Raw genomic sequence first — 24,384 nt, 5'->3', positions numbered from 1 at the left:
TTATTTCGACTCAGGTTAATTTTTTTTTTGTAAGACTTTCATTCATATGGGGTTTCATGGATTTCCATCAGATGGCACATGATGTCTGGTTATTTCTCTTTTCGAGATGTTAGCAGCCATTTATGATTATTGCCTAGATTACTTATGTTTTAGGGGTGCATAATAGTGATATTCAAATTCTATTATTTCTCCTTAATAGCTATAATACTTCCCTAAAGGAAATAGCTGCATAGTACTCCATTGCATGGATATTTACTCAATCAGTCTAAACATATTTTGTAAGTCAGAATTCCCTATTTATCAAACATAATTTTATTGTGATGGTTTTCCAACAAGAGAGAAGTTGTTGTTGTTGTTGCTTTGTTTTTTATTCATAAAGAGTATAGAGTATGCGTCAAGCCTAAAGTGGCATTTGAGAAAAAGTTAAAAACTATTTCTAGATGATAATGTAAATAAAAATCCTCACCCTCCAAAATAATCTGTTCTTAAAGTGTCCCTTTCGTTAAAAGGTACCCAGGGGTCTTTAATCTGGGAAGAAGGCAATCTTGGTAGGGACAAGCGATTTCAGTTTTTTTCTCTTCCAATGAAGAGTACTGAGAGCTGGGGAGGGCCTCCTTTGTATGAGTTCTTCTGGTTCTTTTTTAAATGCATGGATCTAAAATTAAGCACAGTGGTTTTTTTCTGGTGATAGTACATGCCAAGATGCCATATCGGAACATTTTCCTTAGAGCAACATTGAGATACATCTGTGCAAATCAATCAATTACCAACTCAATGGACTTATTTAGCAACAATATGAAACTCAAAAGTCATCATAGTGATTGAACCTCATTATCACTTTGCCACTAAAAATATTAAGCATTTCTTTTTATCCCTCACCACAGCATCTGTAACTCACACCTGGCATTTTGTGAAACTTCTGTATGCTGGGTAGTATAGCAGGTGAAATGTCACATGACCAAACAGTTCTTCGGTACACTGAGCATCAGATGAATAAAAAGAGGGAAAGAGGAAGTGAAGCATTTTTCAAGTTATTTTTAGTAAAAATCTTGCCACTCGTTATTCATTGGCTTATTGCCTTCTTAAATAACTTATAAAAGAAGACATATTTTTGAAATATGGAAGGATTTTCTGTCTGTCCCTGTCTCTCTCTCAGCAAAGGGACCAAGAGAGTAAAGTAAGAATTCACAAATATATGTGATGGTTTGATACAGTTTTTAATATCAGAAGAAAAACCTGTTGTCTTAGTAAAAATGAAAGAAATGGAAGCTTAACTAAATTAGGCTTGTAGGAAGATGATTTCAAAAGCCCACCTTCCAAATCAAAAAGTGAATGTGGGTAGCATGCAATTTGTGTTTACTAAATGCAACTTAATTTGTTTGTTTTAGTACTCCATTATTGTGAAATAAATTACTTCAAAACTTAGCGGCTGAAAACAACACAGTTCCTGTGTGTCAGAAATCCAGAGTGGCTTAGCTGGGGGCCTCTGGCTCAGGGTCGCTCATGAGCTGCCACCAAGCTGTGGGCTGGAGGTGAGGCACCTTCAAGTTTCCTTACGTGGCTGTTGGCAGCGTCAGAAGATCCATTTCCAAGTTCATGTGGGGCTCTCCACAGGGCTGCCTGGAGACAAAGAATCAGGCTTCCCCAAGAGTCAGAAGTCCAGAGAGAGAGAGAGAGAGAGAAAGCGAGCACCCAAGACAGAAGCCACAAAAGTGATGTCCCATCCATCACGCCTTCTGTATTCTGTTCGTTAGAAAAGGCTCAATACCCCCAGCCCACCCTCAAGCAGAGTAGATCACGCAAGGGCTTGAATACCAGGATGCAGGGATCCTTGTGGGCCATCTCAGAGGCTGCTTTCTAGAGTTTGCTCATTTTAAATATAAATTTTTTTAAATAGAAAATATATTCTCATGGTTAAAAATTCAAAATGTACAAGAATGTACATAGTAAGAAGACTTCTTCATATCCTGTTAGCCAATCCCCTCCTTGAGCAAATTGTCATCATTTTCTTGTTTATCCTTTCAGAGACATTCTGTTAAACATCAAGTTGAAAATGGGGGATTCCACAGGGTGTGAGCAGAGAGCACTCCACCTTGCCAGCTCAAACCTGCCTTGCAGAGATAACTTCCCCACCCCTTGGATGAAATCTCAAGTGGATACTATGACTTTTCACCTCCCTCTAAGATAATAAGCAGTCCTCCAGTCACTTTCAGTCATAACATAGTTTTATTTCAGAAATAAAATACCTAGTCATGAGTAATAGTCAAACTAGTTTTTTTTGTTGTTGTTGTTTGATTTTTTTTTTTTTTTTGAGACGGAGTCCTGCTCTGTCACCCAGGCTGGAGTGCAGTGGCACAATCTCAGCTCACTGTAGCCTCCCCTTCCCAGGTTCAAGCAATTCTCCTGCCTCAGCCTCCCAAGTAGCTGGGACTACATGCGCACACCACCACACCTAGCTAATTTTTTTTTTTTCTATTTTTAGTAGAGACGGGGTTTCACCATGTTGGCCAAGCTGGTCTTGATCTCCCGGCCTCATGATCCGCCTACCTCAGCCTCCCAAAGTGTTGGGATTACAGGTGTGAGCCACCGCGCCCGGCCACAACGCGAAAATTTAAGGTTAAAGCTTCTCCTCTTGGGCCTGCTTCACGCTGGAAATCTGGGATGAGAAAACGTGGAGTCGTGGTCAGCTTCTCCATTTCTGTTCTGTACTTCTGCCCGTTCTCTTCTGCCTCTCTGTGGTTTCATTGGGTTGCCTTTATCTCTTTCAGAGTTTGTGAATGGAAAATGAGTGAAGAAAGGGAGGGAGCTCTTTTTTTCAGTTTCAGCTCTTTTGGTTTCTTCAGAGATTTCTTCATGGAAACATCCATCTGCAGCTTTCTTGATGTTTGTATATCTCCCCTTCATTAGCATTTGCTCCTAAGGATGCATCTCCAGTCATTTGGTGCTGGGGACATTCAGCCCTGGCAGGGAAGCCCCTTGGGCAAGTCTCCTTCGTAACAGCTCCAGGAAGGCTGACTTTCTCTCCTCATTCTCCATCTAGTCCTGGGAAATCCTCACACATCCTTTGTAATATCCTAGGCTCTTTGGAAAACTGGCTAAGACGATTCTTCCTCCTTGAGGCCTTTTAGTTTCTCATACTATCTCGCTCAATTCCTTTAGGAATTATTGTATCCTGGGGACAAAAAATGCTCATTGTATCACTCCAGGAATTAGAATCCAGAAGAGGGGATGTATCTGCTGGTTGATCAAATGCTTGTCTCATAGGAAATGAAAGAGTTTTCTTGTAGAACATACTTCCCACATGCTGAGATACCTTTTAAGACAAAATAATTATAGTAATTAATTCTATGAATTTTTTTCATTAACTCAGCATTAAACACACATCGCAGAGAGGCTGAGGTAATTTCAGGCATGGAGCATCTATTAATATATAGTTGTGGGGGTCACAATTGCAGGATGTGGTGGGCTTTTTCTTTCTCTCAGAATCATAGTGTTTACAGATGTAAAACAGGGTATCAAGGTGGCTCTAACCAGGGGCAGCTGAGCAATAGTGGAATTACTGACGGCGAGAAAAGTGAATGGTGAGGTCAGGATGGTAATGGTGGTGGCATGTGAGGAGGAGCACAAATGACATAGGTCTTTGGGTTTGGCTCTGAAGGCAATGGGGAGCTATTTTAGAATCTTGAGCAGAAGAGTGACATAATCCATCTTATATATTAAAAGAACCACTTTTACTGTTTTGTGAATCAACTCTGGGTGGGCAAGGGCAGAAGCAGGGAGAGCAGTTAGAAGGCCAATGCATGATTTCTCAAAGATTTAGAACCAGAAATACCATTTGACCCAGCAATCCCATTACTGGGTATTTACCCAAAGGAATATAAATCATTCTGTTACAAAGATAAATACACACATGTGTTCATTGCAGCACTATTCACAATAGCAAAGACATGGAATCAACCCAAATGCCCATCAGTGACAGACTGGGTAAAGAAAATGTGGTACATATACACCATGGAATACTATGCAGCCATAAAAAGGAATAAGATCATGTCCTTTGCAGGGTCATGGATGGAACTGGAAGCCATCATCCTCAGCAAACTAATGCAGGAAGAGAAAACCAAACACCACATGTTCTTACTTACAAGTGAGAGCTGAATAATGAGAACACATGGACACAGGGAGGGGAACAACCCACACTGGGGCCTGTCAGGGGATGGGATGGGGGGAGGGAGAGCATCAGGATAAATAGCTAATGCATGCTGGGCTTAATACCTAGGTGATGGGTTGATAGGTGCAGCAAACCACCGTGGCACACGTTTACCTATGCAACAAACCTGCCCGTGTACTCCATAACTTAAAATAAAAATTAAAAATTAAAAAAAAATTGGAGATACTACAGTCATTCAATGAGAGATGATGGTGCCTGAGACCAGGATGGAGTGCTGGAGGTAGTGAGAAGTGGCGTGCTGGGGTTGGCTAACTCACAAGACCCAATTATTAAATGTTGAGGAAGTTTGCAAGCCAGTTTTTAAATACATCATTATTAAAAATTAAGTCAAAGCATCATATTAAATTATGTATAACACAAGTAATACATGCTTAAGACTCATCACTTTTTAATTGTTTTTACCTAATTGTTTTACTATTATTATTACTTCTACTCTTGACGTTATTTATACCTATTATATCTGAGATTGTATCTGGTAGAAATACTCTAAAGTGGGGCGCTGCTGTGCATCTCTTCCCATTTCAGGATAGTCATCCCCAAGTGTCATGGGCCCGGAGCGAGGAGGGCAGCACTCCTGAGCGGGATGATGATTTCTCGGAGGATGACAGTATTCAGTGACATGAGGAGTTTCTCAGCCACGGTGGGAGTCATTTACACCACAGAAATTGGAGATACTACAAATTGGGGCTCATTTTTTTTTTCAAAGAGAACTACTTGTTAAACATTTACCAGTGCATCCTTGCTTATCATCTTCCCAGTTACATCTAGGAACGTGTACCACCATCCCATCCAATGTTTTCAGGGTCCCTCACTTCTGTTATATCCTCAACCACAGAGGGAAAACAATAAAGAAGTTAAATAAGTATTATTTATATTCCAACAAGAGAAAAGTAACATATTTGTATTAAGCTTCGTGCCATTAATACATAATTAGTTGTATAAAATCACCATACCTGCGATTGAATTTTTAGTGCTGGCCCTAGCTTTAATCCCATAGTGCCTCGAAGATGCTCTTCTGTGAGTAATGGCAAAGTTTCTCCATCAATTGCATGATCTTTAAATACCTTCATAAATACAAAACATGTTAACTCTGAATGTCTTTTTTTAAAAAAGTTCTTTTACCACCTAGATATTTTAGTTTTGGAGAAAACATTAAGACTGCTTGAGGATGACAGAAAAATTTGTAAAACCTTTTTTTAGTTGCTCTCTTTTCTGTGCTCAGTAGCAAATTGCTTGTGCTCTTTAATAACCTTTGTAATCAACTGTAATTCTCTGTTTATAGAACTCAATTCCAACCGGGAATAGTGCTTATTTGAGGGCCAGGTCCGTGTTTCACTGACCAATGTACCCCTAATACAGAGGCTGGCATATGGTAAGAAGATGTACAATAAATATTGCTGGATAAATGAATGAATGAGTAAAAGCTCTAAGTAAAGGGATGTGGGTAAAACCTGTTGTGGATAAATTTCATGTCTCACATTTACAGATGTGGTATCTGCTGGCCATGCCTTAGATGCATGGTAAAGGGAGGAGAGGGAAATGCTGCTGAGAGCTTTCCCTACCGGACCTTTCCAGCAGGTCTGTTAGTCCTGAAACTGTAGTGGATGTGGCGTGCCTTCCTTTCTCTGAAAGCCAGGAAGGCTGCTGGTGGACAAAAATTCCAGGCAGATTGAGGGATATAAAACCTAGGCAGATTGATAGGACTGTAATTTCATGATCTTCAACTTCAACTTGCCTGGAAATCCTTCTATATTCACTGTTGAGCTTTCTCTCCCTTCTATTTCAAGCTATCTCCACACTCCTCAAACTTTAGACTTTGTAGGCAGAGCCTTCCCTCATTTTTTTTTAAATTTTATTATTATTATACTTAAAGTTTTAGGGTACATATGCACAATGTGCAGGTTTGTTACATATGTATCCATGTGCCATTTCTTTTTTTTTTTTTATTTACCTGTTTTTGCTTAGGGTTCATCTTTTTTTTTTATTTTTTTATTATTATACTTTAGGTTTTAGGGTACATGTGCACAATGTGTAGGTTTGTTACATATGTATCCATGTGCCATGTTGGTTTCCTGCACCCATTAACTCGTCATTTAGCATTAGGTATACCTCCTAACGCTGTCCCTCCCCCCTCCCCCCCACCCCACAACAGTCCCCGGAGTGTGATGTTCCCCTTCCTGTGTCCATGAGTTCTCATTGTTCAATTCCCACTTATGAGTGAGAAAATGCGGTGTTTGGTTTTTTGTCCTTGCGATAGTTTACTGAGAATGATGTTTTCCAGTTTCATCCATGTCCCTACAAAGGACATGAACTCATCATTTTTTATGGCTGCATAGTATTCCATGGTGTATATGTGCCACATTTTCTTAATCCAGTCTATCGTTGTTGGACATTTGGGTTGGTTCCAAGTCTTTGCTATTGTAAATAGTGCCACAATAAACATACGTGTGCATGTGTCTTTGTAGCAGCATGATTTATAGTCCTTTGAGCCTTCCCTCATTTTCAGTAGATCATAGCACTTCCTAACTAAAAGAAAAAAAAGCAAACAACAAAAAACCAGTAGATAAGAACTCCCTCTAATTCTGACCAATGAACCAAAAACCTTTATTTTCTCCCACTGTCACGATACAATGGAAGAGAGGTCTCTCCACCATTTAAAGATGATCTCTCCACATATACTGTGGGTCCTCACCCCTCCCATTTCCAGAGGGGATAGATAATCCCCTCTTTTCTCTTCAGTCTCTCCTCTTCTGCTGGCTCTTTCCCATTGGCATTTCAATAAGTCTCCACCATCATTAAACAAACAAAAATAATGAAAATACTCAAACTCCATTTCCAAATGCTGCCTCATGTCTCTCACTCCCTTCACAGCCAGATTTCTCCAAAGGGTTTGGATGCTCCCTGCTTTCATGTTCTCATTTCCCAGTCATTCTGCAGTCTCAGGGAATCTGAGCTCTGCCCTGACCATTCCATTAAGCCTGCTTTCCTCAGGCTTCCTGGTGCCTCTGTCCCACCAAACATGCAGACATTTTGCAGTTGTTCTATTTCTGAAGTTCCTGGCTGCATCTGACATTGTTGACTGTGCCTTCATGAAGAGTGCTCTTCCTTTCTGTCATGAGGCTGCTCCCTCCTGGGTACCCCTGTTCTCTCCTTCAAGGTCACCTTGGCCAGCTCCTGTTTCTTTGTCCATTTTTATAGGTTAGGGTTTCTTAGGCTTCTGAATCAGTTCCCTTTGGTCTTCCTGATTCATTTCAGCTTTGCTCAGCTTCAATGATGGGCTCTATATGCTGAAGGCTCCCTAACGTGTATCTTTAACTCAGAAGCTGAATCGTGCCAATTTGGCCTCTTACATAGTTTTCATTGTTCTGTGACCGGGCAGCACTGAGTTTCAATGCAGAGTCCCACAATTACCATGTTCCCCCACCCACAAAAGCACAGATTCTGTCTCCACACCACGTGGCCACTTCTGGGGGACGGCAGAGGGATGGTGTGGGCAATTCCAGACTCTCTTTCCTATCCCCTTCGGTGCCTCTTTCAGTGACATGAAGTTAAAACCAGGTACTGTGATTGTTCATCTGATTTTTTGTTCTTATGAAGGTGGTTTTTTTTTGTGTGGGTTGTTGCTCCATGTGGCGTTCTGGAAGGGAGGACCATCGGTGGAGGCTTCTTTTTGGCCATCTTGCCCTGCCTCCTCTAGGTTGTGTTCTTATCTGCCCACTCCCACTCCTCCTACCCTGGATAGAACTCCATTATTGCTCATCTGAAGAGGCTTCCCCTCTGTCTTGTCCTCTTCAACTTGTTTTCATAAAGGCAACCTGAGTAACCTTTCTGCAGTATAAAGCTAAGCATGCCGCTCCCTACTTAAAACCTGACTGCCTCCAGGATAAAGTCACAATCCTTCACTGGGTCTTCAGGGCTCTGTGACCTGGCCCTGTCCACCTCTCCAGTCTCGTCTTGCTGTCCTCACCTCTCCCACCTTGGCCCTGGCCCTCTGTAGCACTGGAAACTACTCTCAAAGTCCCAACCAAATTAAAGTTTTCTCTGGCTCTGGCCCTCACCTGGAAATTCCTCCTTTACCTCCCTCCTGCCTCACCTCTCCGCTTGACTTTCAGGTCTCACTTTAGAGGCCTCTTCCTTTAGGAGGCCATGAGTCCCTTGTATGTGTCCCCACCATGCTCTGTACCCACCTTTCACAGCGTGCTCGTATGGATGTGGGATCACTCACTGGTGCCTCTCTTCTGGACTATGAGTGCCACAAGAAGAGGAACCACACTGGTCTTGTTTCCACTCTGTGCTCCATGCCTCAGAGGGCATGACTCAGGACCAGCTAAAAAGTAGAATCTTCTTGGAAAGCTCCTGTACTGGGAACCTTGTGTTCTAATAGATTTTAGTCATGTATGTATATATTTTTTTTCCACAAAATGCACCAGTGTGGAGAAAGGACTGAAATGTTCAACTCGAAACACACACTCCAGAGCCAAGCCCAGTATTCATCTATGCAAATGTCTGATTGTCCTTTGGCCTGGGAATTAAGACTGACCAACTGTGATGCCTATTGCTAGAATGGGCAATTGCTGAGGAATTCGGAAGGTGATTCAGCAGGAACATCTCCATGCTCTGAAACTTGTGGTCTTTGCTTTAGTTTCTACTACAGAAAACACCAAAGATATCCAAGGCCACCCTGTCCCCTGTCACCAGAACTTGCTGCTGGCCATTTCCAATCCATCTCATGCCATTTGGAATTGATTGTGCTGCTTCTCTATCTTTGTAAAAAGAAGTTTCACTTATTTTGTGTTGAGAATTACAAGTGGGAGAAAGGCATCGTGTCTTCCACCATACAGTGTCCATCCCAAACTGGTCAGTGCACTGCTCCACGGTGGCCAGGACACTCAGGAGCCACTCATCCATGGTGTCCAGACGAGGATCAGAGAGCACTGGGGAGAGGGGTCACGGGCCGTGGCAGATTTTAAGGCAGACTTCAGCACACCATTCTTTAGGTAGTTCCGTCTGTTCCAGGTAGAAACCCGAGTGATGCCACACTGATGGAGAGGGGAAAGAATGCTTCTTTCATCCAGCAAGGGGTTCCCAAAGCTTTTGTCGTTATCAAGAAGGATGAGCATACTGGCGCCCTAATTATCTTGAAAGTTCTTATAGTAATGGCTGTCAGCATTGTCAATCAGGTAATCAAAGACAGCTGTGTTAATGGTGTCCAAGAGGCACAGGCCAGAGTCATAAAGGGACGTTTTCTTCACAGCCTCACAGTAGCTCTCATCATACTCCCACCTGGCCAACTTGCCTTTTTGGTAAGTCCTGGCCCACGGTTGTTGGTGTTTCTGGAGAGGCCACACATCTGGAAGCCGAAGTGTGACAGGTTTTTCCACTGTGTCTCCATCAGCACAAGCTGGTTCTGTTTCTCAGTAGTAATAACCCTTCCCATAAAAACAAGTATTGTTTCCTACAGTTAGGAAGGGGCTCAACAGCTGCTCCATGGTAACAAGTTTGATCTCTGTCTGAAGGTGAACAAATCTGCCCACCATCAACAGGGCTCTGGGACACCCACAATCCTGTCCAAGTGAAAGGCTGCTACCTCCGCATTGTGTCTATCATAACCGGCATGTGGTTCCCTTCCACTACATGGTCTCGGCTATACTACTTAGGTTCCAAAACAACTTTCTGTTCCCTTTCAAGGATCAGTAAGGCTTTCAGCTGTGTCCCTTTATAACCCAAATCAGCTTGAATAATTTGCTTGGTGGCCATGGCATGCATGATTGCCCCCAGCTCTGGTGTCTCTTCACAGTACACTTCCTGGGGAACAACCCACTGGGCTGCAATCTCCTAGGTAGACTGCAACGTGTGGTCCAACTTGGGTGACAGCTCCATCCACAAGCCAGTCATCATTCGGTGAAAAGCCCTCAGGTGATCAAGTGGTGAAACACTGCTTGGCAGTTGACGTATCTAAGTTGTCAATCAGGAAAACTTTGGTGAAGATAAAGATGACAAGAATTGCTAATGGCATGACTCGCTGCTTTAGCTTCATGTTGACCTCTTTTCTTCTCCCCTGACCCACTCTCTGTCTCTCTTATCAAGGAGAGCCGGTGGTAATGGTTAGTAAGGAGATTCCATCATTATACACATTGGTCCATTTGTGGATGCAACTTCCACAGTTCCCATTGGGCCCTAGGCTCGCTCGTGGCTGCCCACGCAGTGCAATGCAGCATGGCCCCCAAGGAGGGGTAGCCCCAGGCTGCGCTCATCACCCTAGCCACTGCCACCACCACTGCAGCTCCCACCATTCCCTGGCCACCTCTCTCAGCGCTGAGCCAGCCGTCCCCCCACAAACTGTATTAAGTAATTATTTCTTTTCCTATTTTAATTAAGCAAATTATAGAAAATGGCTAATATAAATTAAAGAGACAGGTGCAGTGGCTCACACCTGTAATCTTAGTTACTTGGGAGGCTAAGGCTGGAGGATCACTTGAGCCCAGGAGTTTGAGACAAACCTGGGCAACATAGTAGACCCCCATCTCTTTAAAAAAAATTAGTTGGGTATGGTGGTGTGCACCTGACAATTTGTGAGCATCCAAAGGAGGAGCCATGTGGATAAATTTTCAGGCAGAGGTAGGTTGGCAGCCAGGGACTGAAATGTGTGAGGATCTAACCCTCAGCCATGGTGGATGTACTCAGGGCCTGGGGCGAGGACACAGACATGTCCCTGTCACTCAGATGTACCCCTTTCTCACCAGAGCAGTTTGGGCCATGTGTGATGAAATAAATGTGCACATATTTTCGGTAATTTCAGTTCTTTTTAGAGACAGGATACTTTATCTGCTGAGTCCTCTGAACTAGACATTTACTTGGAACAAAATATGTTGCAGGGTCTCCTGAATGTTCCTTAACAGCTGAGCCACCAATCCTCTGTCTACACCTATTTAAAAGAGTTCATTTGCACTCGGGGCTTTGGGTTTTAGTTGTTATTTTTTTTCTGCTGAATTTCTTTTTCTACCTACAGGAGGTGAGTGGTGAGAAGTTGCTGAGTAGGTACCTAAGGCAGAGATGGGGAGTAAGAGGATAGTTGGGGGACAGCGGGTTTAACACCAGCTAATCTCAGCACCTTGGTCCAACTCATTTAAAGAAAGGGGTTATGGGGCTGGGTGCGGTGGCTCATGCCTGTAATCCCAGCACTTTGGGAGGCCGAGGTGGGCGGAACATGAGGTCAGGAGTTCAAGACCAGCCTGACCAACACGATGAAACCCTGTCTCTACTAAAAATACAAAAAATTAGCCAGGCGTGGTGGTGTGCACCTATAGTCCCAGCTACTCGGGAGGCTGAGGCAGGAGAATTGCTTGAACCCAGGAGGCGGAGGTTGTGGTGAGCGGAGATGATGCCACTGCGCTCCGGCCTGGGCGACAGAGCAAGACTCCATCGCAAAAAAAAAAAGGGGGGGGGGACTATGAGTAACACCTGATGGGACATTTTAGACAAGTGTCCTTGTGAGAGTGGGGTACAAGCAGTGTTGCTTCAGGGCTGTTGCATCCAGAGGGCATCTCCCCTTTTCTGTGTAAAATAACATCACAGAACATAGCTGGGGGCAGGCACAGCAGAGCAGTGACATCTTTCAGCTGATGCCACTTGCTGTCACTTGGAGGGAGTATACTTTAATGGGGAAACTAAAGCACGACTTGATCCTAAACAAATTTGAGACTTATCTAGAAATAATTGGTACCACTTCTTGGGATGGGGAAGAGGGTGCTGACATCCTGTCAGTGAGAGATAATGAGTCAGCAAAGTTTGGAGTACTCATATTTATGTAACTTCTGTGTACCCACAAGGGGACATTTGGGATTTTAAACTATGAAAATCATGTAATATTATTTATTGCAAGAGCTATTATTATAAATTGCACTTTTCTGACTATGGATCACTAAGAATAATCAGAGTTCAAATTCAGTGTGCCAGATCTCAACAATCACATGCTTATTAAATAAGGGGTTGCTCTTCTGGTTGTTATCAGAAGATAACACTGAACCCATGGTTGACATGGCACTTGAAGTGGTATAGATAAATTTAAAAAGTGGCTTACCCATGACTAATGACTAATTTTTAAAAATAAGGTTATGGCCGGGCATGGTGGCTCAAGCCTGTAATCCTAGCACTTTGGGAGGCCGAGGTGGGCGGATCACGAGGTCAGGAGTTCGAGATCATCCTGGCCAACACAGTGAAACCCTGTCTCTACTAAAAATACAAAAAAATTAGCAGGGCGTGGTGGCAGGCTCCTGTAGTCCCAGCTACTCGGGAGGCTGAGGCAGGAGAATGGCGTGAACCCGGGAGGTGGAGCTTGCAGTGAGCCGAGGTGGTGCCACTGCACTCCAGCCTGGGGGACAGAGCCAGACTCTGTCTCATAAATAAATAAATAAAATAAAATAAAAATAAAAATAAAAATAAGGTTATAACCATTGAACAGGGTAGAGTAGGCCAAAAACTTTTTATCAGGTTATGCAAAAGACAAAAATGGGTGACTTGAAGAATACAACTTGCTTCATAAGTAACTTGAGGTTTGGCCATCTCTTGGGTATAATGATGAAATTCATGTTTATTGAGTACTTACAAGGTGCCATGCACTCTAATGCTCACAAAAATCCTCTGAAAATGTGTTATTATGATTATCTTCATTTTACAGATAAAACAACTGAGGCACAGAGAAGAGAGGCAACTTGTTCTAGGTCACACAGGCAGAAAATAGAAAAGCCAGGATTTGAATTTGTACTTTCTGGCTTCAGAAGCTATATTCTTAGTAACTACTCTATATAGCTTTTCCATAAGTCCCATAAACTGAACTAAAAAATAATAATAATAAAAAGAAAAAGAGTTAACAGCATCTCACTGTAGATAGACATTTCACAAGACAGATCTGGAAAATAATCAGCTCTAGTATCAGTTAATTCTGATGTAGTTAAACCTTAATGTCCTTTCTTGCTTTCTTTTCCTTTAACATGCAAACCAGAAAATGATACTAGATTTAGTAGGCACTTTATTGCGTAGAATTGTATTATTAAATAACTCAAAAAAGTAAACTATATGCATGAAACTGTAGCATTGACATAAACTTCAAAATTTTACCAACCTATGACTGTCACAAATTTTTCAATACTAGTGAGGCTAGTTTTGTTTCTAACTGCCCTGATAGTTCATTATAGTTTTTTAAAATGGTATTTTATATCAGATTGAATATGTTGTATGCATTTTTATATATCGTCCCAGCATAAATATAGAACTTAAAATAATGAATTTCCTACTTTCAGATATTGCCTTCTTGTTCTTTTTAGAGTGAAGTATACATTCCTGTTACTTACAGTGAGTAACCTAAAACTTCTCACCCAGAAGTCTGTGCTCCAAAAATGTTTGCTATGTGGATAAGTAGGGAATGTAGTCATTATTTCCCATTCTTTCTGGATGTTCAGCTTCTGAACCTTCTTCTAATTTTGGGAGAATTCCTACTTCTTAGGAGTCTTGATAGGAAAGAAGCTAAAGACAGACAATAGCTTTCCCAGCCTCCCCTGATGCTGGGGTGTGGGTGTATGACCCAAGTTCCACCAATCACAGACCTGTCCCAGGGTAGACACTGGTAGGCATATAAAAGAGAGATTAGTAGGAATCCTTTCTGGAGGCACAATGCAAGTTTGACCTAATTCATTATGCAGGAAAAATATTTCAAACTGTTTTTCTTGTATGGAAATACTTAAATATTAAGTTACCTGAGCATAGTCTGAACAACCTGGAAGGCTGCTAATGAAGCTGTGCACATCATCCACGGTCCACTTCTGAATATCTTCATCCAAAGAAAGATTCCCCCCAGTTGTAACCAGTGCATGTATTCCTTTAAAATGGAAAGAAATTGTGGCATAAAATACATACAGGTTTATGTATAGTTACATTAATTTCCTTATATTCTATCACCCCAGAGAGGTCTTGATTTGCAAACTCCTTACAAGATATTAAGAGTTACTAGGAGATGTTTCCTAAAAGCTTCAGCTGCCCCCTTTCTTTTCTTTCTCTGAAAAGATCTTTACTGATAGCATTTATTGTAAGTAAACAAGTTCCAGGTTTGCACCAGCTTCTCTCAGATTCCAACAGAAATGCCCCATGGATTCTGTTCTCCAGATTAATGTTACTATGTTTTTGTCATAGGTGATTATCATGCTTTCGAGATGAGACAAGAATTTAGCTATATTTTCATCAGAATGGCAAATTAACACTTTGTAGGGAAACAGTTGGTATGGTGGCTGTATTACATACCTTCACAATCCCTATGTCTTAACATTTTTTTTTATCTAAAGGAGTTCTAGAAAACTATTCAGTGTGTGTTTCTGGCATGAAGTGCATTCGTATTTTTAAATTTGAAAGTATCAACAGTATCGGACACTGAAAGATAATACTTCTGCTTAATTGCCTATTTTTTTCATGTACTTAAATACCGGGCAGATAGAATTCACACTTTGAAGCAAGAAGCCTCTCTGCTTTGTGTTGAAGAAATGAACACTAAATTACATTAAAATCTTAAATTAAAATTCTATTTTGTTTCCCAAGATATTTACGTTCCCAGCCTTTGCTGAAAATTCTCTATAGAGCAAAATATAAACAGAGGCTAGTTTCACTGATAATGGCTTATTAGCACTGATAGAATAAAATGATACTAAGAAAAGATAATTCCAAGCAGGATTAAGAAAAAGAAAGATAAAAAGAGGCAGGATGGTTACAGTTTATTATGTAGTAACCTACGGACTTGGCAACCTGTAGTTAATGAGGATCTGCCATTGGCCCCTGGACACCCACCTGGCAGAGATGGTCGAGGAACTGGAGGGCAAATCCCATTCTTTTCATCACAGGTTGCAAAAATCTGCTCTGAAGCCTCCTCTTTCCCAACTTCCCAGGCCTTTGCTTTCAGGGTAGTGGTGTGAGACCCCCAGGGTTTCCTATGGGTGGGCTTGGGCTCGGGCTCGGGCTCGGGCTCGGGCTCGGGCTCTCCACAGGTGTTGGCAAGAGCTGTCATTGGCTTTTCATTCGTTTCACTTGACTTCTGGTTGCTGGGTGCTTCAATTTCTGGGTCTTTTGCATAATGATCCTCTTCATAGGGAACTGCATGAGTCTGACCTAGGATTTTTTCTTCTGCTTGACTTTTGGAACTCTCAGCATCACTGTCTAGAGCTTTTTGATTTCCTGTATTTTTCCTGAGTCGACGACATCTCTGCCCCCAGCTCTCCTCAAAGTGTGGTGCGGTTGCCACTAGCATGGGGTTTCCCTGAAGGTTTCTGAGGGTGCTTCTGTGAAAATGCAGGTCACCGGCAGGGAGCATGCTCCTGCCATGGTAGGCAGCGGGGGCAGCTGGGACACCGGAGCCATAGAGGAAGGGTATCCCTAGGCCTGCTAGTCCCTTGGGATTAATTTTTTCCATTCTCCTTTGCTGGTAAATAGCATACATTTCCATTTCTGTCCTAAAAATGAAACAACGTATTTTATACAGCCCAAGAAAACCACTATAAATGTAATTTTAATGACCCCTTGCCTTCCCTAAAATAGTCCTCACACTGTTTATCTGAAGTTTGTTTGGTGGAAACATGAATCCCGCACAAAGTCACTGGGAAGGAGAGTTTTGAGTAAGATCTGAAACTTTGTCTGAGTCTCACAATGGAAGTCCAAAGGTCAGTCTTTAGAGTGTTACCTCTAAAAAGACGAGGCAAATTTAGCAGGGATGGGGCTTATGCAACACAGCTAGTTCCTTGCCAGAAATTAATCCTCAAAAAACCTAAAGTACCGGGAAGAGGTTTTCAAACCCTGCAGAATAATCTTAGTGGGATTCAAGAAAGACAATTAGACAATGCAAGTCTCAATATTTATAAATAAATTCAAGTGGCTGGGCAAGAGGGGAGAGAAAGACTTGGTGGTTTTGCTTACTTCACTTTGCTTTTTGGTCCTCAGCTGGACCCCTTTGGGTTCAGTGATGAGAAGGTTGACTCTCTGCCTTCTCTTACTCTGGGGCCATACCCTATTCATTGTTATACTTTTCTTTCTCCTGGGCACTACAGCTGAAGGCCACTGTTGTGCTGACATGGGGTTGTCTGAGCTCTGATGGCATAATCTGAAGTCAGGTTGGCAAGCTTGGCTCCTATCTTTGTGCAAAATTGAAGTCATTTAAGACAGTAATGCCAATATGAATTTCAGAGAAGTCGTAGGCATTTTAATTATGGGACACTGATGGTCTATTGCAATCTGTGTACTAATACTACTGTTAGCTTCACTATGTGATTTCTTTTTTTTTTTTCGAGACGGAGTCTCGCTCTGTTGCCCAGGCTGGAGCACAGCGGCGCAATCTCAGCTCACTGCTACCTCCGCCTCCCAGGTTCAAGCAATTCTCTATCTCAGCCTCCTGAGTAGCTGGGATTACAGGCACCTGCCACCATGCCTGGCTAATTTTTTTGTATATTTAGTAGAGATGGGGTTTTACCATCTTGGCCAGGCTGGTCTTGAACTCCTGACCTCATGATCCACCCACCTCAGCCTCCCAAAGTGCTGGGATTACAGGCCTGAGCCACTGTGCCCGGCCGTGATTTCTAATCTTGCTTTTATCCTTAACCAACCTGCATACATGTTTGTATTCGTTTCTTTTTCTTTCTTTCTTATTTATTTATTTATTTATTTATGAGACGGAGTCTTGCTCTGTCGCCCAGGCTGGAGTGCAGTGGCATGATATCTGCTCACTGCAAGCTCGGCCTCCTGGGTTCACGCCATTCTCCTGCCGCAGCCTCCCGAGTAGCTGGGACTATAGGCGCCCGCCACTACGCCCGGCTAATATTTTGTATTTTTGGTAGAGATGGGGTTTCACCGCGTTAGCCAGGATGGTCTTGATCTCCTGATCTTGTGATCCTCCCGCCTCGGCCTCCCAAAGTGCTGGGATTACAGGCGTGAGCCACCGCACCCGGCCTCTTTTTTATTTTTTTAAGTGAAAGCAAGTTTATTAAGAAAGTGAAGGAATAGAGAATGGCTACTCCATAGGCAGAGCGGACTATGTTTCTTTTTGTAATCTGCCTGAAATACTTTAAGTAATTTGTGTGTGTGTATTTATTTGCTATATGTATTCATCTATTCATTTGTTATATGAAGATAACAAGTGAATAAATGAGCAAGTGAATGAATAGAGAATAAATAAAACAACATTGTCAAATTACCTGGCAGTATGATGCCTTTGAATCATTTCATTCCTTCTGGCCACTGCCTTTATGGATTCAGGTGGTAAAATGCCCCAACCTTAAAAAAGAAAACCACCATCCCACCCCACAAATAAATTAAAAACATGCATTTGAAAATAATAAAATAAAATATAACAATGTAAAACAGTATCTGAAAAAAAAACCCAGCAATTGCGCACAATTTTGGAAATGGTATCAGATCATTGCTGTTCGGTATCTTAGAGTCATGTTGGTGATAGCATGATAAATACCAGATAATTTTTTGTTCTTTAATTGTTGGTCTCATGACTGGTGGCATTTTCCTGCCATACTTTAATAGGAAACAGATGAAGTGATTTGTGAATCTCGTGATCTGTGCCTTTTTTGGTCTTTTAAAAGTATATGTATTTTTTGGGTGCAATATGATGTTTTGATATATGTATACATTGTGGAATGATTAAATCAAGCTAATTACCATATGCCTCACCTCACATATTTATCACTTTTTGTGGTCAGAAGATTCACAATCTTTTTTTTTTTTTTTTGAGACAGAGTCTCGGTCTGTCATCCAGGCTGAAGTGCAGTGGTGTGATCTTGGCTCACTACAACCTCCACCTCCCAGGTTCAAGCAATTCTCCTGCCTCAGCCTCCCGAGTAGCTGGGATTACAGGCACATGCCACCACACCCAGCTAATTTTTGTATTTTTAGTAGAAATGGGATTTCACCATGTTGGCCAGGCTGGTCTTGATCTCCTGACCTCGTGATCCGCCCGCCTCGGCCTCCCAAAGTGCTGGGATTACAGGCGTGAGCCACTGTACCCGGCCAGAAACAATTTTTTATACTCACTTTGCACCAAGCCAGTAGAGCGTATTAAATTTCTACTAATAATCTATCTTGAAAGAAATCATACTAGATCTTTTTTAAAAATGAGGTTCTTTGTTATCTGTAAAATCAAAGAGTTAGATGAAGTGATCACCAGGAATCCTTCTAACTGTAAAGCTCTAGGTTTTTTGTAGTTCAATGGCTTTGAGATACTCTCTTTTAGACAGCTGGCATGCATGAAGCTACCAATTCATGGCATACTGCCCACGGACACAGAGAAAGTCCGTGCAAGAAGTCCAGTCTAGAGAGCACAATACTAACTGCTTGGATTTTAGAACCCTCTGAGGTCTGGTCTCAAGAAACCATCTCCTATACGTTCTCTTTCCCAAATAGGCAATAGCAAACTTAATGTTAGTTCAGTTGTATAATTCACTGCTACCTAACATCCCTGTTTTGTAAACAGATCCCTGTCTTAGTTTCTATTTTGCTAACTTACTTAGTAGCTCAGTTTTTGTAGGACTGAGGCCTTATCTCACCCATGCTCTCTCTTATACTTCAGCCTTGAGGTTGGAGACCTGACCTAAGTCCAGGCTGGAGTGCAATGGCGTGGTCTCGGGTCACTGCAACCTCCCCTTTCCGGGTTCAAGTGATTCTTCTGCCTCAGCCTCCCAAGTAGCTGGGACTACAGGCATGTGACACCACACCCGGCTAATTTTCATATTTTTAGTAGAGACGGGGTTTCACCATGTTGACCAGGCTGGTCTTGAACTTCTGACCTCCTGATCCGCCCGCCTTGGCCTCCCAAAGTGCTGGGATTATAGTCATGAGCCACCACGCCTGGCCTGCAGTGCAGCTGTTTTACTAGTCTATTGGCCTGTTGTCTGTAATCATGGGCTACAGATTACTGGGTTATTGTTGCCAGGTGGCTTCCATCCAGGATCTGCTGTTGGACTGTCTCCTTTGGTCCTTGAACCAATTTACTGGGTGGGCCCAGTTCCAGATCTGGCCCTTGCTTGGATGCTTGCTCTCGTTGCAGTTAAATGGATTCGTGACCTGTGGTAGCAACATGCTCAAATCCAGGCAGGCCAGTCTCTTCACTGACCCAGGCATGAGTCCTATTTCTTTCTGTGTCAGGCTTTCCCTTCACATTGCTCCCATCTGTTAAGAGTTGTTGAAATTGTGGAGCAGGGATAAGCATAAACTTATGAATATGGTTTTGGGGGGAGATAGAAGATACACCAGTTTGAGCTTCAACATTGTGAAGAAATTCTCACCTCCTAGTCTCTCCTGAGCCCTCAGAAGTCATGTTTTCACCAACGTGACTCTACTGAAATTGCTCATATCAAAATCCCTGATGACCTCCACACAGCGCTAAATCTAATGATATATTCTCAGTTTTCATCTTCCTTGCTCTGCAAATGGCACACTTGACACAGTTGCTCACTCTCTCCTTAAAATAGTCCAGTGTAAAATGATTGTAAATCTTCTGACCACAAAAAGTGTTAAATATGGCCGGGCGTGGTGGCTCACACCTGTAATCCCAGCACTTTGGGAGGCCAAAGCAGGTGGATCACTTGAGGTCAGGAGTTCCAGACCAGCATGGCCAACAGGGTGAAACCCTGTCTCTACTAATAATACAAAAATTAGCCAGGCGTGATGGTGCACACCTGTAATCCCAGCTACTTGGGAGGCTGAGGCAGGAGAATCACTTGAACTGGAGAGGCAGAGGTTGCAGTGAGCCGAGGTTGTGCCATTGCACTCCAGCTTGGGCAAAAAGAGCGAAACTCCATCTCAAACAAACAACAACAGCAAAAAAGGTGATAAATATGCCAGATAAGGCATATGGTAATTAGCTTGATGTAATGATTCCACACTTTCTTCCCGTGGCCTCCAGGCCACCATGCTCTCCTGGGTTTCTTGCTACCTCACTGGTTCCCCTCGCTTGTTTCACTTCTCCCTTGCTTGCTCTTCCTCGTCTCTGGACTCTTAGTGGGTCCCCGAGATGCTCCGTTTAACTATTCTATCTACACTGTCTCCATAGGTGATCTTATTTAGCCTTATATATGTTGATTACTTCCAAAATTATATCCCCAAGTTGTCCTCAGACGTTCTCCCTGCACTTCAGCTGCCTTCCTGACCTCTCCGCTTGAGTGTCTGTTAGGCATCTCAGATGTAATATGAGCAAGCTGAGGCTCTGATATCTCTCCCTCCGCAAGAACGCTGTTCCTTCCACAATCTTCCTTAACTCAATGGGCAGCAACTCCATCTTTCCAACTACTCGCACCAAAATTTTTGATGTCATTCTTAGTATCTCTTTCTTCCACCTTCCACATACACACTGTGAGAAAATCCTGTTGTTTCTACAATCAAAATAATTACAGAATTTAACCACTTATTATTATTCCTACTGCCACTATCCATGACCAAGCCATCATAATCTTTTAGCTATTCTAATGCCCACTAATTCCCATCGGTTTATTCCCAGAACTTTGATCCCATCAGGTTTGTCCCCATCTCAGAAGCCAGACTTATTCTGGTAACATTTAAGTCAGACCATGTTGCTCTTTTGCTCAAACCCCTTGATGGCTTCCCTTTTTACTCAGAATAAAAGCCAAATTCTCACGATGACCGTCAGGCCCATGTAAACTGCCTTAAGCCACATTAATTCTCAGATCTAATCTCCTCATAACTTTATCAGTTCCTCATGTGTAAGATAAGACAAATAGTAATACTGCAGTTCTTCATGTTATTCATGAATAAATTGATACTTAGAGGAGTTAAGCAGCTTACACTTGGTCACACAGTGGTAGCACCATGATCTGAACCTAGGTGGGGACTACAGCGACTACAGAGACAACCACCACACAGTCCTGCCAAAATTTAGCAGTAAAATGATGGCAAACTTAATGCATCCATCCAGTTCAAAATGACTCCACAGATGAGAGCAAAACTTCTACTGCTCATACCTGGGTAGATCCGATTGGACAACACAGTTGGCATATTTGCGTTTGGTGGAACAGAGGATCCAAATTGAGAAGGAACGCAAAACTGTCTTGGGTCAGTTGGAGCTACAGCGGAAGGCAACACCTCTCTGAGAACAAAAAGATATAAAATAGATAAAATGAGGTTGGAGTACACAGTTTCCATGGCTAAGACAACGAGATTTTGTTATTGCCATATGGGATTCTATCATCTCTTCCCAAAATGAAATACAAAAGTCCTGGAGTCTTTATGAGTTTATGGAGAAATATGGTGGAAAGATCGGGAAGTAGTCTACTAATGAAGGACTGACCCAGCTGACAACAAAACGAGAAAGCAGGAAATGAAAGTTTTAGGGATGTCTGGAAAAAAATATTTAAATAAATCAACACTGCTCTCTGATTTTTCATGACCAACAGTCTACTCTGGCCACAAATTCTTTTCTCATTTAATGGACATACTTTGGTTGGGTTTGCCATCTGGGATCAATGTTTGAGTTCCTGGGTAGACAACTTATTTTTCTAAACTTTAGTGGTCTCTAGAAGTTCCACTTTATTGTTTACACACCATAAACAAGAATAAATAATGGGTTCTGCTTTCTCTCCTGAATGTCAAAATATTCTAAACAAAAAACAAACAAACAAGGGAAGGTAAGTTATTCCCAGAGTGTGCAACCCAAATACTTATAATTTACTTTTTATTGAAAAGAAAGAATTGTTTCTTCACAGGAAATCCAGGGTACCCAGTTGTTATGGACTTGTTTCCCCTCCCCACCAAAAAATTAGCATGTTGAAGCCTTAATCGCTAATGTGACTGTACTTGGAATAGGGCCTTTAAGGAGGTAATTTCGATTAAATGATATTATAAAGGTGGGGCCCTAATCCGATAGTACTAGGTCCTTTTAAGAACAAGAGATACCAGGGATCCCTTTCTGCAAATGCACACTAGGAAGGGCTATGTGAGGATACAGTGAGCAGGTGTCTGCCTGTAAGCCAGAAAAAGAGACCTCACCAGACACCAACCCTGCAGCACCTTGATCTTGGACTCCCAGCTCCAGAACCATGAAATAAAGTTCCATTGTTTAAACCATCCAGTATGTAGTATTTTGTTATTTTTATTTATTTGTTTATTTTTTTTGAGATGGAGTTTCGCTCTTGTTGCCCAGGCTGGAGTGCAATGACATGATCTCAGCTCACCGCAACCTCCACCTCCTGGGTTCAAGCGATCCTCCTGCCTCAGCCTCCTGAGTAGCTGGGATTACAGGCCTGCGCCACCACGTCTGGCTAATTTTTTGTATTTTTAATAAAGATGGGGTTTCTCCATGTTGGTCAGGCTGGTCTCAAACTCCTGACATTGTGATCTGCCCACCTCGGCCTCCCAAAGTGCTGAGATTACAGGTGTGAGCCACTGTGCCCGGCCGTCTGCAGTATTTTATTATGGCAGCCCTAGAAGACTATTACTCCAGTGTTTGCACCTGCACAATGCCTGTCATATAGTATGTGCTCATTAGTTATTTGCTGAGTGAGTAGGTCAAGCAGGTCTCAGAGGAGAAATGACAGCAGATGTCTTGAAGGTGAGGCCAGCAGGGTGTCTTGACTTGAATTACTGCACCACAGTTCACTGAAATAATATTAGGCAATAAAACAACACTGGACTTAACATCATTCCAAAACATAATGATTGTCCATGTTGTTCTTTGATCAAACTATTATATTGAAGAGAAATACCTGTCCACAGTTGGAGGCCCAAATGGTGAGGGGATCAGTGGGATTGTCTGCTGCCCTGTTGGTGTCAATAAAGGGTTCACAGCCATCACCGGGTTTGTCTTCAATATCTCTCGCCACTAATGGAGTTCTAAAAAGAACCAGATAGACACTTTGACAAATAACTCTGCTTTTTGTGAACTATTTGAATTCTTCTTGAACACAATAAAAGCCTTTTCTATTTTCACAACACTTGGGAAGACTAGCTACACCAAGCTTTTAGTTACACAAAAACCCCAGATATAATTGTAGAACTCAGTGTTTTATCAATATGCCCTTGGAATTTGTTGCAGAGTTCACAGGTAATACCGTACCAAACTACAAGCAATAATAAAATTAAACCTGCTTTGCAAGATTACAGAAATACCAATGTCCTTTCTTTTTTGTTGTTTTTTTTTTTTTTTTTTTTTTTTTGAGATGGAGTTTCAATTTTTGCCCAGGCTGGAGTGCAATGGTGCAATCTTGGCTCACTGCAACCTCCGCCTCCCGGGTTCAAGCAATTCTCCTGCCTCAGCCTCCGGAGTAGCTGGGATGACAGGGGCGGGCCACCACGCCCAGCTAATTTTGTATTTTTAGTAGAGACGGGGTTTCACCATGTTGACCAGGCTGGTCTTGAACTCCTGACCACGGATGATCCACCCGCCTCAGCCTCCCAAAGTGCTGGGATTACAGGCGTGAGCCACCGTGCCTGGCCCCAACCTCCTTTCTTACAACTTACTTTGGCTCTTACATTTCCGGAGGCACAAATGCATAAATTCTCCCATATGTTCAATCTTTGGAAAAATATTCCTGTTTAGCTGATAAGATTTAACACCAGAAAATGAGGGAGGAGAATATTTTTAATGTCTAAAAATATATCTAATTAGAAGGGATACAGACTGCATGAGACTGTATTTAATTAGAACTAGTGACCAAATTATAGCCAAGTTTACATAAATACAAATATTCATATGCTTTACCTTCAGAAACTAGTGATCAGAAAAAAGGACTACTGTTAAAGGGATAACATTTTTCCTGACATTTTCTTGTTCTTTAATATCCTTTGAATGATTTTAAATATAAAAACAAGTACTAGTTGAACAGGTCATTTTAGCTTCTCCTTCATTCTCAACTCCCACTTTTAAAATACCTGAGAGCTCTGAGACAGAGAGTAGAACAATGGTTACCTGGGAAGGGTAGTGGGGTGGGAGGAGGAAGGGAGGATGGTTAATGGGTATGAAAATATAGTTAGATAGAATGAATACGATCTAGTATTTGATAGCACAGCAAGATGACTACAGTCAACAATAATATATTGTACATTTAAAAATAACTAACTGTAGGGCCAGGTGCGGTGGCTCATGCCTGTAATCCCAGCACTTTGGGAGGCTG

At 42.2% G+C, this 24,384-nt stretch overlaps 2 protein-coding genes and 1 pseudogene across 2 annotated transcripts in view; 1 reads left to right on the top strand and 2 right to left on the bottom strand.

Moving 5' to 3' along the window:
• Window positions 1–24,384, top strand: part of LRRC31 (leucine rich repeat containing 31) — a 117,254-nt gene that overhangs the window by 25,116 nt on the left and 67,754 nt on the right. The window lies entirely within an intron of this gene.
• SAMD7 (sterile alpha motif domain containing 7) lies at window positions 3,125–23,063 on the bottom strand. Its single transcript, XM_032173970.1, has 7 exons — window positions 22,978–23,063; window positions 21,238–21,362; window positions 17,449–17,527; window positions 15,059–15,717; window positions 13,981–14,102; window positions 5,182–5,292; window positions 3,125–3,313 (listed from the first exon to the last, which is right to left on the bottom strand). Exons 1-7 carry the CDS (start codon window positions 23,061–23,063, stop codon window positions 3,125–3,127), a joined length of 1,371 nt encoding a protein of 456 aa, XP_032029861.1.
• Window positions 9,030–10,265, bottom strand: LOC116481227 (glycosaminoglycan xylosylkinase-like; annotated as a pseudogene).

Source organism: Hylobates moloch, unplaced genomic scaffold (assembly GCF_009828535.3).
Source record: "Hylobates moloch isolate HMO894 unplaced genomic scaffold, HMol_V3 SCAFFOLD_13, whole genome shotgun sequence".
Lineage (NCBI taxonomy): Eukaryota > Metazoa > Chordata > Mammalia > Primates > Hylobatidae > Hylobates > Hylobates moloch.
The sequence above is the reverse complement of the archived record's forward strand: the minus strand, read 5'-3'. Positions and strand labels throughout refer to the sequence as shown.

Excerpts from the sequence above, each read along its gene's own strand:
- SAMD7 (XM_032173970.1), bottom strand. The coding sequence starts at position 23,063 with ATGGCTGTGAACCCTTTATTGACACCAACAGGGCAGCAGACAATCCCA. Across the intron at positions 5,293-13,980 it reads GTTGTTCAGACTATGCTCAG|GTATTTAAAGATCATGCAAT; the intron begins GTAACTTAATAT and ends GTATTTATGAAG. Across the intron at positions 3,314-5,181 it reads CACTAAAAATTCAATCGCAG|GTATCTCAGCATGTGGGAAG; the intron begins GTATGGTGATTT and ends TTGTCTTAAAAG.